This window comes from Dendrobates tinctorius, unplaced genomic scaffold, assembly GCF_039654945.1.
Source record: "Dendrobates tinctorius isolate UK_male_01 unplaced genomic scaffold, ASM3965494v1 ptg000016l, whole genome shotgun sequence".
NCBI classification, from domain to species: domain Eukaryota; kingdom Metazoa; phylum Chordata; class Amphibia; order Anura; family Dendrobatidae; genus Dendrobates; species Dendrobates tinctorius.
In genome coordinates, this window is record NW_027361684.1 from 8,934,594 (window position 1) to 8,947,898 (window position 13,305).

The 13,305-nt window shown below is 45.0% G+C and overlaps 1 protein-coding gene across 4 annotated transcripts in view; it reads right to left on the bottom strand.

Annotated features, from left to right (window-relative positions):
• GOSR1 (golgi SNAP receptor complex member 1) overlaps nucleotides 1–13,305 on the bottom strand; it is a 131,050-nt gene that overhangs the window by 7,706 nt on the left and 110,039 nt on the right. For all 4 annotated transcript variants that reach the window (XM_073565415.1, XM_073565417.1, XM_073565412.1 and 1 more), the window contains exon 8: nucleotides 4,532–4,614. In XM_073565415.1, coding sequence (XP_073421516.1) covers nucleotides 4,532–4,614 — 83 coding nt within the window. The remainder of the gene's footprint in view (nucleotides 1–4,531; nucleotides 4,615–13,305) is intronic.

Genomic DNA, 13,305 nt, shown 5'->3' on the forward strand with positions numbered 1-13,305 from the left:
GGGAATAAGGGAGTGGGACTTGTCCATGAGATTCGCACCAAGAAAAGAAGGCTCTCCAGGTACGATAATAGAGCTTGGAGGAGGCAGGCTTCCTTGCCCTGATCATAGTTGCAATGACTGCCGGTGAAAAACCTGCCTGGGTTAGAATCCAGGTTTCAAGGGCCATGCCGTCAAATTGAGGGCCCCTGAATTCTGGTGGAAGAACGGACCTTGAGACAGAAGGTCGTGGCGGTCGGGTAGACGCCAGGGGGCGTCTGCCGTAAGTTGGACGATGTCGGCGTACCAAGTACGTCTGGGCCAGTCTGGCGCGATGAGGATGGTCGGAACTCCCTCTTGCTTGATCTTCCTCACGACCCTGGCGATTAGGGGGAGGGGTGGAAAAATGTACAGGAGTCGGAACTGGGACCAGTCCTGGACCAAGGCATCCGCTCCGAGCGACCGAGGGTCGTGTGTCCTGGCCATGAAATTGGGAACCTTGGTATTGAGATGGGATGCCATTAGGTCCACATCCGGGGTTCCCCAGCGTTGACAGATCTGGTAAAAAATCTCGGGATGGAGAGACCACTCCCCCGAGTCCATTCCTTGCCTGCTGAGGAAGTCGGCTTCCCAGTTTTCTACACCCGGAATGTGTACCGCAGAAAGTACCGACCTTGTGTCTTCCGCCCAGCGGAGGATATGAGCCACTTCTCTCATCGCCTGAGCACTGCGGGTCCCGCCTTGGTGATTCACGTATGCCACAGCCGTGGCATTGTCCGACTTTATCCGTATGTGCGAGGCTGCAAGCAAGTGATGAAAGGCTCTCAGTGCCAAGAGAATGGCCGGCCTGGGGTCCCTGGAAGCTGCGGAATGCTGCCTGATCTCCGACCCTACCTGAGGCGTCTCAACCTAATACCCCCTGCGGGGGATTAGGGAGGGTGCGTCTGTCACCGTCAGGGGGTCTTCATCCTCGCCTCAACCTCAACCCAGACCCCTTAAAGGGGTTGGGGAAGGAGGGGGGTCTCGACCTCGAACCAGGACCCGAGGGACTGGGGAGGGAGCGACATGGGGAAAAAACCACCTCGACCTCAACCGGGTACCCCTAATAGGGGACCGAGGAGGGAGCCATGCCGGGAGTCTCGCTGGAGACCCACTTTTCTTCATCTGTATTTCCGTGAAAAAAAAGGAAGAAAAAAGGTGTGCCTCCTTGCGACACTAAGCAAAAACTGGAGAAGGCTGACGCCGTCCAGGGGTGTATACTGCAGAGGAGGAGCCAAAGTTAATCTTTTTCAGATTATGCATAGTGTCGCCTCCTAGTGGACAGCAGCATAACACCCAAGGTTCTGTGTCCCCCAATTAGGCGACAGAGTAATCGAGGATTTTTCTCGGAGGCACTCCTATACTATGAGGTATGGCAGAAGCTACAAGTGAGAAGTTTTGCCTAATGAAAGTAGTGTGGGGATGATGAGCAAGGAGACACACAGACCTCAATCTAAAGGCTCTACCTTCAAAATAAGATACTGTTATGTCCATGTCTTTTATTGCAGGTCAGTATTATCTAAGGGCAAGGTACTGAGCAGCAATATGAAGCACAACCATAACAGTTTGTGGGGAGATGTGTCTGGGTAAAAACAGAAGAACCTCATCTTCCAGTATTTGTGTCCTATCTACCTGGTAGTGCTGCAGCCTTTGATCAGCTTTAAATAGCGGTTGTGACTGCCACAACCGCACCAGGTGAGCATACTCTGATCTTCTCTATTCTTTGTTTACTGGGTAAGACCCTATTGCGATTTTTGTCTTTCCCGCTTTAATTTTATGCTTGACTAGGCAGAGATGCACTTTACTTTCTAGTGTCAGGACTATGGTAATTTTCACACTGCATTCATTTAAATATAAAGTAGTTTGCACAAGATTTGGCTAGAAATATATATGATCTGTGCCAATCCCTCCACTGGGAATCCTACCAATTACAAGAAAGAAGGGGCAGTGGTGCTTGCACCAGCTCAGTGAGGTTGTAATGACGTCACATCTATCAGACACCTGACCCGGCAGCAAATCTGTGGGCTCAGTGGTCAAGTCACTGAATAGATACGTCACTTTCAGTCCCAACAGAGACTACTTGAGCAATAGGTGATTAGAGTCAAAACACTTGGTTCTTTATTTTATAAGGGTGCCTTCTCGAGATGAGCAAAAAGATTTGCAGGACCCTGGATCCAGCGACCATATCAATAGTCCATGGTCCAAGGATCAGAGCTCTGTGAACCTCCTACCTGCCACATCCCCAGCGCCCCTTCTGATCAGTTCACATGGCACAACATCATGCGTCAATGATGAGTCACAGTGTCTACCAATTAGAAGAGGGACCGGCAGGTAGAAGAATTGGAGGGCTATAGTCCGGCGGCCACAGACTAGCGGCATATAAGCTGCACCAGGGTCCTGCAAATCTTTTTGCTCAATTCTAGTCCCCTTTCTCTGGTAAAGCTTGATACGCAGTCAATGTTGGTATCACTTTACACAATTAGTTTTGACTGGAGAGGCTCTTTAATGTCCCCTTTTCTGGGTCACTATTGCTTTTTCATGTATGTTATATTTAATTTGTTGTAGCAGACATTGTGGACTTTCCTATCAATACAGCTGCACACAAACAATTGGAAACAAATACATTTTTACACCTCATTAAACACACAAATGAAAAAAATGCAACTATGCTCATGTTCTGCTCCAGCGTTGCTCATCAGCCCACAATATCCCCATAATAGCGGTGTCAGGGAACTAAAAGGGAACAACGGCACAGTGGAAAAAAAAACCTTGCTGGTTACTGTTCAGTACACTTTCCCATTATCAGCCCAGGAGAGGTGTCAGTGAGACAGCTGCTGAAATATTAAGCACTTTTCCTTCCTGGATCTACTCTCATTACCATGTTCTGTAGTAATTAAACCTATGACTCCTAAAGTCTCAATCGATCAGTCTGCTAATCTGTCACCATGGAGAAAAAAAAATAGTGACAGCACCTCTGATGGGAACATCTGAAATAATATTGTTATAATAAATGTCATGTTTAATACAGCATTATAACGATCAAGTCTGTATTTAGAAGGCACAAGTCTGAGGATAAATCTGTAAGCTTGGACATATGTACACTAATTTAGTTACACATTCTTAATTGGATTGAGGTTTGGTTTGGATTTTGGACATTAAACGCGTTTTAATCCACTGCAGTCTAGCTTTGGCTTTATGTTTGGGGATAGTGTCCTCTAGGAAAAAAAACAGATCTCTAAATTATCTTGTGGACTGCGGCATGTTTCTTTGCATCCATAAGATTTAGAGTACCACTGTAATGACACAAGCATATATTTCTGTGGCTTTCAGTACGTCTTACCTGGAGTACACCAAGACCTATTGCAATATTTTTTTGCCATTCAGATCTTGAAATTATATACAATATGATATACACATTTTTCTATAAAATCTGTTTAAATTCTTACAATTTTTCGTGTTCTGCATAATAAATCCTCTCTGGAATCAAAACAGCAGCATACCCAGAACTATAACACAACACTATAAGACATGAATTCCCCCATTAATGATTATTAATGTCTCTGTTACCAACTAGTCAAAATAATTGCTATTTATACGGTAGAATATTGTAAAATTGTATACGACACCCACGGAATACGATATAGTAGAGATGCACGGCAAATAGTGAGAAACGGACTTGAAGTGTGACCATACCTAATGTATATTACTTTCTAAAGAGCGGATAACCTTTATATAGATATGTTATAGTTGTGATCAATAACATTCCTGCTGACGATGCAATTTGTCAAACTGCTTACTAACACTTTAAAGGAAAACAACTCCTTGAGGACCCAGCTTCCATCCACCATAGGGGAGGGACTAAGCGAAAAAGAAAAGAGAGACTCTAGAAAGATTTCCTAGAAGTGCTGCTAGATCTAAACTAGGTAAAAGTAAGAAATATGATATTAACTGTAAGCATGAATTTTACTAAATATTTTACATTTTTTTCCAGACTGGAAACTTCTCAGTCCTAAAATGAGACTAGAAATGAACATTTTCAATTTTATGCGCCAATTTTGTAGGAAAAGTGATTCGGTCAACTGTGACACACTATTTAGCAGTAGAAGGGCTCGAGTGTAACCCCTGATTCCACTTATGATTCAATCATCACCCCTATGCGGTGATATTAAATATGGATTACACGGAAGCACTGAAACAAGGGAATGTTTAGGAGTGACTCCAGCTACCTAACTGCTCAGAAAGTGAATGTGCAATGGGAAGTGTCCCAAACAGCCAAGAGCATTCAGTTCCCAAAAGCAAACCCTACCAAAACCCAAAGAGTGCGGCCTTTGGACTGTTGACTAGACATATCCTTATATCTCCAGGGGAAGCTAGAAAAGAAAAACTGCAGAAGCTCTGTATCATCGCTGGTGGATAATATACTAGTAATAGAGTACATAGTGCTCACTTAGAGTTCTACTTTAACGTGCTGTAAAAATTTGCATATTTATAGCTATAATCAAGCTCTTAAGGATACTAGCCAAGGTGTTCATCCGGCTTTGTATGGATTTCAGCATTCCTCTCTGAGATGTCATGTTTTCTTTCGTAGCCATTGCAATGCTGCAAAAAAAAAAAAAAAAAGTTTAGATTTCATAATTAAATTATTAATTCAGCAAGAAAGAGGCAACTATGAGAAATTATTTCACTCTTCTTACAGAGATCCTGCAGTCTGTAATAACATTATTTGAGGAGGAGTAACAAATGCCAGGTTTTGCTTTTTGCAGACATGAGTGGCCAAGTGAGCAATAAGACAAAACCAAGCAGCACTTTTGAAACTTGCACCTACAAGTGCTTCTCATTAAATTGGAATATTGTAAGCAGGTTGCGGGATGAAGTGACGGACAGGAGGCAGAGCAAGGGTTAACAAGTTTAATAACAGGGGAATACTCCACGCAGGGGCGTAAAGGGTTAAACAGTGGATTAAACAGTATAAATGGCAATGGATATTGGAAGGTAAAGAATAACAGTTCTAGTAACGGCAGTTCCTGTGAAGCACTTGTGTCAGAAGATCCTCAAACTGTAACTCATGGCTGGGACCTCAATAGTGTCGGCAACGGCTGAAGCGGTGTCTTTTCCAGGAAGGTTCTGTGGACATCAATGCCCCGGCAAATATTCACTGGTAAAGTCAGGGTGAAAGAGTCTGTCCCGTTCCCAGTCACGTGTACTGTACTCACAGACATGTAGCATACGGCACCTTGTTCTCTGGTAGTCACAGGCTCACACTGTAAGTCTCAGTCTCTGTAGTCACCAGGCACACTGCACCTTTCTCTGTAGTCACGGGCACACACTGCGCGTTCCTCTCCATCTCTGGTCTCTGCTGCCGGTGGCTGGAGACAGCAAACACTGGCCTGCACGCTGCTGATGCTCCCAAGACGGAGCACTCCACTGCCTGGCTGCTGCTGGACACACGGCTTCCCTCTCTATTTGGTCTGCTGCAGCACGCCTGGCCCTTCTCTCTGCTGCGGCCCCTCTGCAGGTGGTGGGGCCTGTCACAGCGCCGGTACTATCTGGAGGGACGGGGCGCAGCGCTCCTCTCACTGCGCGCTGTCCCAGGTTCGCGTCAAAACTCACCTGCTGCACGCGCTCTGCCTTTTTATCCCCCCGCCCCCCTCTGCCAAAAGGAAGGTCCGGCACACTCAGGCTTTCCCCCGGGAACAGGGGATGCAGCCTCAACAGTTCTGGACCTGGCATGCAGGTACCCTCGGTCCGGTTGCCCCCTTACACCCCCTCGCCTTCAATTCGCGCTCCTTTATGTTCTTTGGAGATAGGACCGATGCCCACAATATTCACATCTATTCCTGCCTCTCTTACACCACATTCTGCCAAAAAAATTTGTCCTGTGTATTCCGCAGGGGCGAATCACCAGCATGGTCATACGGGATACCTTGAAGCTCCTCTTGACTTTGCTCATTAGGAGTACTCAGAATTTTGGGTTGCAGGGGATGGGAGTATGTCCAGGTTCAACGGAGCAGCTATCTCTGGAGTTTCAGGCCTATGTACATCCCTTGGACTAGCGGACGGCAAACTGTCCACTTCAGAGAATGAGGCACGGGATTCTTCCTCATTACCGACAGGAACCGTGGTAGTGAGCGTTTCAGGGACATTTGACACTTCTTCCCCTCCTTTGAGTTGATCCTCACAGACAGAACCCTTGGATCCAACTTGGCGTTCCATCCGATTCGCCTCCACGTGACGGAGCAGAGCAGACACCTCACTATAGACAGTCATCATCTTCTCCCTCTCTTCTCAGCATATGACGTATAGTCTCTGTCTGGCTCTGGGTGCTGCTACCCTCCTCTCACGTACTATTTCTTCTATAGGCAGCGCGCTTTCCAGTTGGCATGACCTTCGGAAGGGTGAGCGAATCTTCGCCGTTGGCTGTCTCTTGTAGGGCAACTTCTTCACAGGTGCCCATTCTTCCACATGTCCAAAACACACTTCCACGCCTGTCTGGTGGGTGTTTCAGTCTGAATCGCCATCCTCTACAGGAAGCATACCTCCTCTGCAATCGCTCTTCACCGCAGGATCTGGAAGTAAATTTTGGGGCTGTGCCTGGAGTTTTTCTTATGCTCGGCATCTCTCCTCTAATGTCTCTCTCCTCTTGACGTAAGTTTCCCCGAGGTATGGGAGTGGACTCCAAGGTGGCAGCAAGGACTTCCATCAGGCTCTCGATTTCTTCCCATCCCTGTCAAGGCTGCAGTCCCCTGCTCCTGTTCTCTTTTGCGCACTTCTGCTCCATCTCTGAAAAAGTCATGCGCGGGATAGCTCGTAGGCGCTCATGCAAGGCTTGCTTAAGCAGCGCATCTCTACAGCCTGTCACTAGCTGGTCTCGCAGCACTATGTCAGGGGATCCTAAGCCTATGCCATCTTGCGTAACAATCGCAGTGTGGATCTACTGCAGCGTGTTCATGTATTGGGTCATGGACTCCCCTCACTTTATCAAAGCAAGATAAGCTTCCATAACACCTCAGCAGTGCCACAGGCTTATTGCCTCCATGCCACGCCATATTGATGCAGTAATTGATGCAAAAGGAGCCCCGACCAAGTATTGAGTGCATTTACTGAACATACATTTCAGTAGGCCAACATTTCGGATTTTAAAATCATTTTTCAAGCTGGTGTTATAAAGTATTCTAATTTACTGAGATAATGACTTTTGGGTTTTCATTGGCTGTAAGCCATAATCAACATTAACAGAAATAAACACATGAAATAGATCACTCTGTTTGTAATGACTCTATATATGAGTTTCACATTTTGCATTGAAGAACTGAAGTAAACTTTTTGATAATATTCTAATTTAGTGAGAAGCACTTGTATATAGATGACCGGGGGACTTGGGTGTTTCCATTAAGCCACATTTGCATGTTCAGTAATTTGCATCAGTAATTTTAAGTCCAAAACAGGGAGTAGGTGAAAATTGCAAAAGCGGTGACGTGTTGCTATTATACGTTTCCTGATTGCTCCACTCCTGGTTTTGACTTACAATTAATTACTGATGTAAAATACTGACCAAATACTGAACATGCTCTAATTGGTCTGAAACAGAATTGGGATAGTACTGCACAAGCATGAAGACCTCACAATCCTTTTCCCTGGATGTGGCAGCTTCCTCATCCACAGACGACAAAAAAATCCATGGACATTTGAACAGTCCCATGGGTACATGTATGATCCGTGAAAAACACAGATAGAACAGACGTTAAAAAACAGACGTCTGAAGGAGGCCCAAGTAGAATTGAGATTTTTTTGCAGGAATTTTCAGCTTGTCAGTGGCAACCCAGTAATGGGAATGGCCTGTGCTATGAAAAATCTGCATTGGCACGTAGGGGAGTTGCTATAGACTTACATAGCACTAGTCCTCTAGTGAATCTCCTGCTGCATTTATTGAAACTACAACAAGTAGCCTAAAAAGCAAGACATTGCTAGAATCAGGTTTTCTGCCCTTACATCATGCTGGTCTCAGATTATAGCAAAAACTTGATGCAGGATTCCCTTTAACGTCTCTTTGATGCGAGATTCCGTTTTATTGTGAAATACGTGTGAATAAAGTAAGCCCAGCGTTTTAGTTACTTGTGTTCCTTGCTTCTGGATTATTACTGGCTTTAGCTCTGTTAGTATATCACAGTACTACCATGTATAACAAATGGACTACATATATGTATAATTTCCCTAGTACAAGCGCTGCTTAATCACCACTCCAGGGAGTATTTAATGCTCTGCATGTCGCTAGCAGGCTGCATGTAGCTTAAGGCCATGCCAGGACTCTTCCAGTGTAATAAATTACCTAAATCCAATGTGTTCTTGACTTCTTCCACTGGCCAGCAGTGATTCTAGCAGCGAATCTCCGTAGTGTCCCCAGACTCATTACAGCAGTTATCATTGTAGCTGAACAGGTCTGCCCGGCTTGGATGTGAGTGCTGCTGGCTTCTGTGTAGAGCACCCCAGGGACACAATTATAAAACCTCATTAGGAATATATCCTGGGAGTGAGTGCTTTTAACATCTGAAAAGCAGAGGTCAAAACGTAAAGCGGGCAAATGTGTGTAGCTTTCAAGCTTGTACATTAGGGAAGAGGATAGCTTTACGTTCTGAAAAAAAAAAAAAGTGCAACTTTTCATCAAAAAGGAATACTGAAAAAAGGGATGTGTTGGGAGCGGAGCAGAATCACTAAGGCCTGTTTCACACTTCCGTTTTTTCAAATCCGTCAAAATCCGTTGGTTTCCGTAAAAAAAACGGATCCGCCATTTTTTGCAGGATCCGTTTTTTTTGTCCCATAGACTTACATTAGTGGTTACCGCGGATCCGTCAAAAAAACGGATCCGTTTTTTAAAAAACGGATCCGTCTGCATCAGTTTCCGTCAAAAAAACGGAAACGGATCCGTTTGGCGGACACAAAAACGGAAGTGTGAAACAGGCCTAATCAGCACCGTCTTAGATAGCAGGAATTCCCGCCCGAATGATGTGCCGCACAACGCACGCACGGTTTCCCTGACCATTTAGCCTCCTCACTGTGTACACATTAGGGAATCACATTTTTAAAGTGTATTTACTCCGCAGCCTGAATGTAGCTGACTGACATGTGTTGACAGTCAATGGTTCTTCCCAATGTGCTTTCAGCCGGATGTCAGGCGACTAAGATGGGGACTAATATGACCAAAAAATTTCCCTTTGTCACAAACATTTCAGCTGAAGGTCCCATTTACTAAAGCAGCCAAGGCTTACTATATACGATTCCATACCCGAGTCCAAAAACGCTGAGGGACTTGGGTGAGTGCATACAGTGCGAATTGAGCTGCGGCTTTTTCAGGTAAAACCGCAGGTAAATTTCCCCTGCAGTTTGACACCTGGACAATGGAACAGGTGTCAAACCGCTGCCGAATCCGCAGAAAGAATTGACATGCTGCAGATTTAAAACTGCGGAAAAATCCGCAGCATCTGCACTGTGGTTTTGAAATCCCATTGATTTGCATTGTACTGTACAATGCCTGCGGATCTGCAGCGGATCCGCAGAGGCAAATCCACTGCGGATCCGCAGCAAAATCCGCACCGTGTGCACATACCCTTAGATTGATGGAGGAGCAATTTTGTGAAGACAGCTCAGTATAAGTGCAGCTGAGTGTCATAGCAGTGAAAAAGTAGGAGTCTCTGATCAGGAAACGGTGCGACACCCACCGCATAGTAAGAACACCCTGCCAGCATATGGCTGAGCTCGATAGCTCAGGATGCCTGCTCATTGCTGTCATAAAAGCTTCATTATACATCTATATGTAATGAATGAGATTTAAATAAATATTACATACACACGCACACACTTGAAAGCAGAAGTTTACTTTTCCGTTTCAGGTCAATTAGAATTACCATAATTATTAACATTTACCAAATGGCAGAATAATGAGAGAAAGTTTTAAGGCATTTTTATTACTTCCTGTAAAGTCAAAAGTTTACATACACTAAGGCTGGTTTCACATTTGTGTATCTGTGTGCAGCGTTTGATCTGCATAGATCCGCATGCGTCACGCGTACATATATTTAACGTGGTGTACGCAGGGACATGGGTTTGCATGCGGATGCGTACGCATGTGTTGTTTTGCAGTGTGCGGTGGGGCTCAGCGAATGCAACATGTTGCATTTTTGGAGGCGTCAAATACGCGCAGGCATGTGCATGCAGATGAGTGTGTCAAAAATGCATTACTATATATGGGAATGCATTGCTATGCAAGGACATGCGTTCTTCAAAATACATATAGAAATCCCATGAGACACGCCCATTTTTGTTTGGTGGCATATCGAACGCATGCGCATAGACAACGCAAGCGCATGCACACACAGCATTTTTCCCATCAAGCGTAAGATGATGCGCATAAAAATCGCTGCATAAACATGCGTTTTTGCATGCGGATGATATGCTGCGGACTGAAACGCAAATGTGAATGCTCGGGTGTCCTCCAAGTATTTTGGCGTGCTCAGAGATTTAGTTTGTCGTCTCAGCTGCATGATTTGCGACTGTACGACAGCTTGAATACATGTGTGGAATTCCTGTTTGTTAGGGAATTCCCACATATTTAGCCTGTCTGCAAGTCGCAAATCATGCAGCTGAGACGACGAAAACTAAATCTCCGAGCACACCAAAATACTAGGAGACAACCCGAGCATGCTTGGGAAAGCCCGAGCAATGAGTATACTCGCTCATCACTAGTTACTAGTAAACTGCTTTTCGGCTTTGCCCGCGGTTGGGCAAAGCATAATGCGCATGCGCAAGATCCCATTTGAATGCACACGCGCAAAATCTCTATGCGATCTGCGATATTCATGGCAAGGAATGTGTACAGCAAGTCGAGGAGGGGTGGAGTGAGGGAACCGAAGCAACGCCCATCGGACCGGACATATTACCATACAGCGCAGGAGCAATAAAAAAAGTTTTTATGGGTGATACATGGGGGAGTCAGGGAGTTTCAGAAGTAGTTGTGGAATGCACAGCTGACACTCACTTAACTGATATTTTTAGCTGGAAGGCCAAAAAAGAGGTTACCTTTAAGATGGGTGGGCACTCAGAGCAGTGGGGGAACAAGGAGGAGGTGTGAGTATTGTATTTATTTTTATGCAGAGTGCATTACAGTATATAAAGTTTGTCTATGGAGAGTGATTATACTACATCAAGTCTGCCTATGGGAGTGCATTACTATAGAGGCTGCATAAGGGAGTGCATTATACTATAGAGGCTGCCTATGGGGGTGCATTATACTATATAAAGTCTCTTTATGGGAAGTGCAGTACACTATATAGAGTCAATATATGGGGGTTGCATTATACAGAATAGAGTTTGACTATGGGGTGCATTACACTATATAGAGGCTGCCTATGGGGGTGAATTATACTATATAGTTTGCCTATGGGGGTGCATTATAATAAATCGAGTCTGCCTATGGGGGTGCATTATACTATATAGAGTCTAACTATGGGGGTGCATTATACTATATAGAGTCTGCCTATGGGGGTGCATTATACTATATAGAGTCTAACTATGGGGGTGCATTATACTATATAGAGTCTGCCTATGGGGGTGCATTATACTATATAGAGTCTGCCTATGGGGGTGCATTATACTACAGTGCCTACAAGTAGTATTCAACCCCCTGCAGATTTAGCAGGTTTGATAAGATGCAAATAAGTTAGAGCCTTCAAACTTCACACAAGAGCAGGATTTATTAACAGATGCATAAATCTTACAAACCAAAAAGTTATGTTGCTCAGTTAAATTTTAATACATTTTAAACATAAAAGTGTGGGTCAATTATTATTCAACCCCTAGGTTTAATATTTTGTGGAATAACCCTTGTTTGCAATTACAGCTAATAATCGTCTTTTATAAGACCTGATCAGGCCGGCACAGGTCTCTGGAGTTATCTTGGCCCACTCCTCCATGCAGATCTTCTCCAAGTTATTTAGGTTCTTTGGGTGTCTCATGTGGACTTTAATCTTGAGCTCCTTCCACAAGTTTTCAATTGGGTTAAGGTCAGGAGACTGACTAGGCCACTCCAACACCTTGATTTTTTGCCTCTTGAACCAGGCCTTGGTTTTCTTGGCTGTGTGCTTTGGGTCGTTGTCTTGTTGGAAGATGAAATGACGACCCATCTTAAGATCCTTGATGGAGGAGCGGAGGTTCTTGGCCAAAATCTCCAGGTAGGCCGTGCTATCCATCTTCCCATGGATGCGGACCAGATGGCCAGGCCCCTTGGCTGAGAAACAGCCCCACAGCATGATGCTGCCACCACCATGCATGACTGTAGGGATGGTATTCTTGGGGTCGTATGCAGTGCCATCCAGTCTCCAAACGTCACGTGTGTGGTTGGCACCAAAGATCTTGATCTTGGTCTCATCAGACCAGAGAACCTTGAACCAGTCTGTCTCAGAGTCCTCCAAGTGATCATGAGCAAACTGTAGACGAGCCTTGACATGACGCTTTGAAAGTAAAGGTACCTTACGGGCTCGTCTGGAACGGAGACCATTGCGGTGGAGTACGTTACTTATGGTATTGACTGAAACCAATGTCCCCACTGCCATGAGATCTTCCCGGAGCTCCTTCCTTGTTGTCCTTGGGTTAGCCTTGACTCTTCGGACAAGCCTGGCCTCGGCACGGGAGGAAACTTTCAAAGGCTGTCCAGGCCGTGGAAGGCTAACAGTAGTTCCATAAGCCTTCCACTTCCGGATGATGCACCCAGCAGTGGAGACAGGTAGGCCCAACTCCTTGGAAAGGGTTTTGTACCCCTTGCCAGCCTTGTGACCCTCCACGATCTTGTCTCTGATGGCCTTGGAATGCTCCTTTGTCTTTCCCATGTTGACCATGTATGAGTGCTGTTCACAAGTTTGGGGAGGGTCTTAAATAGTCAGAAAAGGCTGGAAAAAGAGATAATTAATCCAAACATGTGAAGCTCATTGTTCTTTGTGCCGGAAATACTTCCTAATACTTTAGGGGAACCAAACAGAATTCTGGTGGTTTGAGGGGTTGAATAATAAATGACCCTCTGAATAAACTTTTCACAATTTAAAAAAAAATTAAACAAAGAAATAACATTCTTTTTTGCTGCAGTGCATTTCACACTTCCAGGCTGATCTACAGTCCAAATGTCACAATGCCAAGTTAATTCCGAATGTGTAAACCTGCTAAATCTGCAGGGGGTTGAATACTACTTGTAGACACTGTATATAGTCTGCCTACGGGGAGTGCATTATAATATATAGAGTCTGCCTA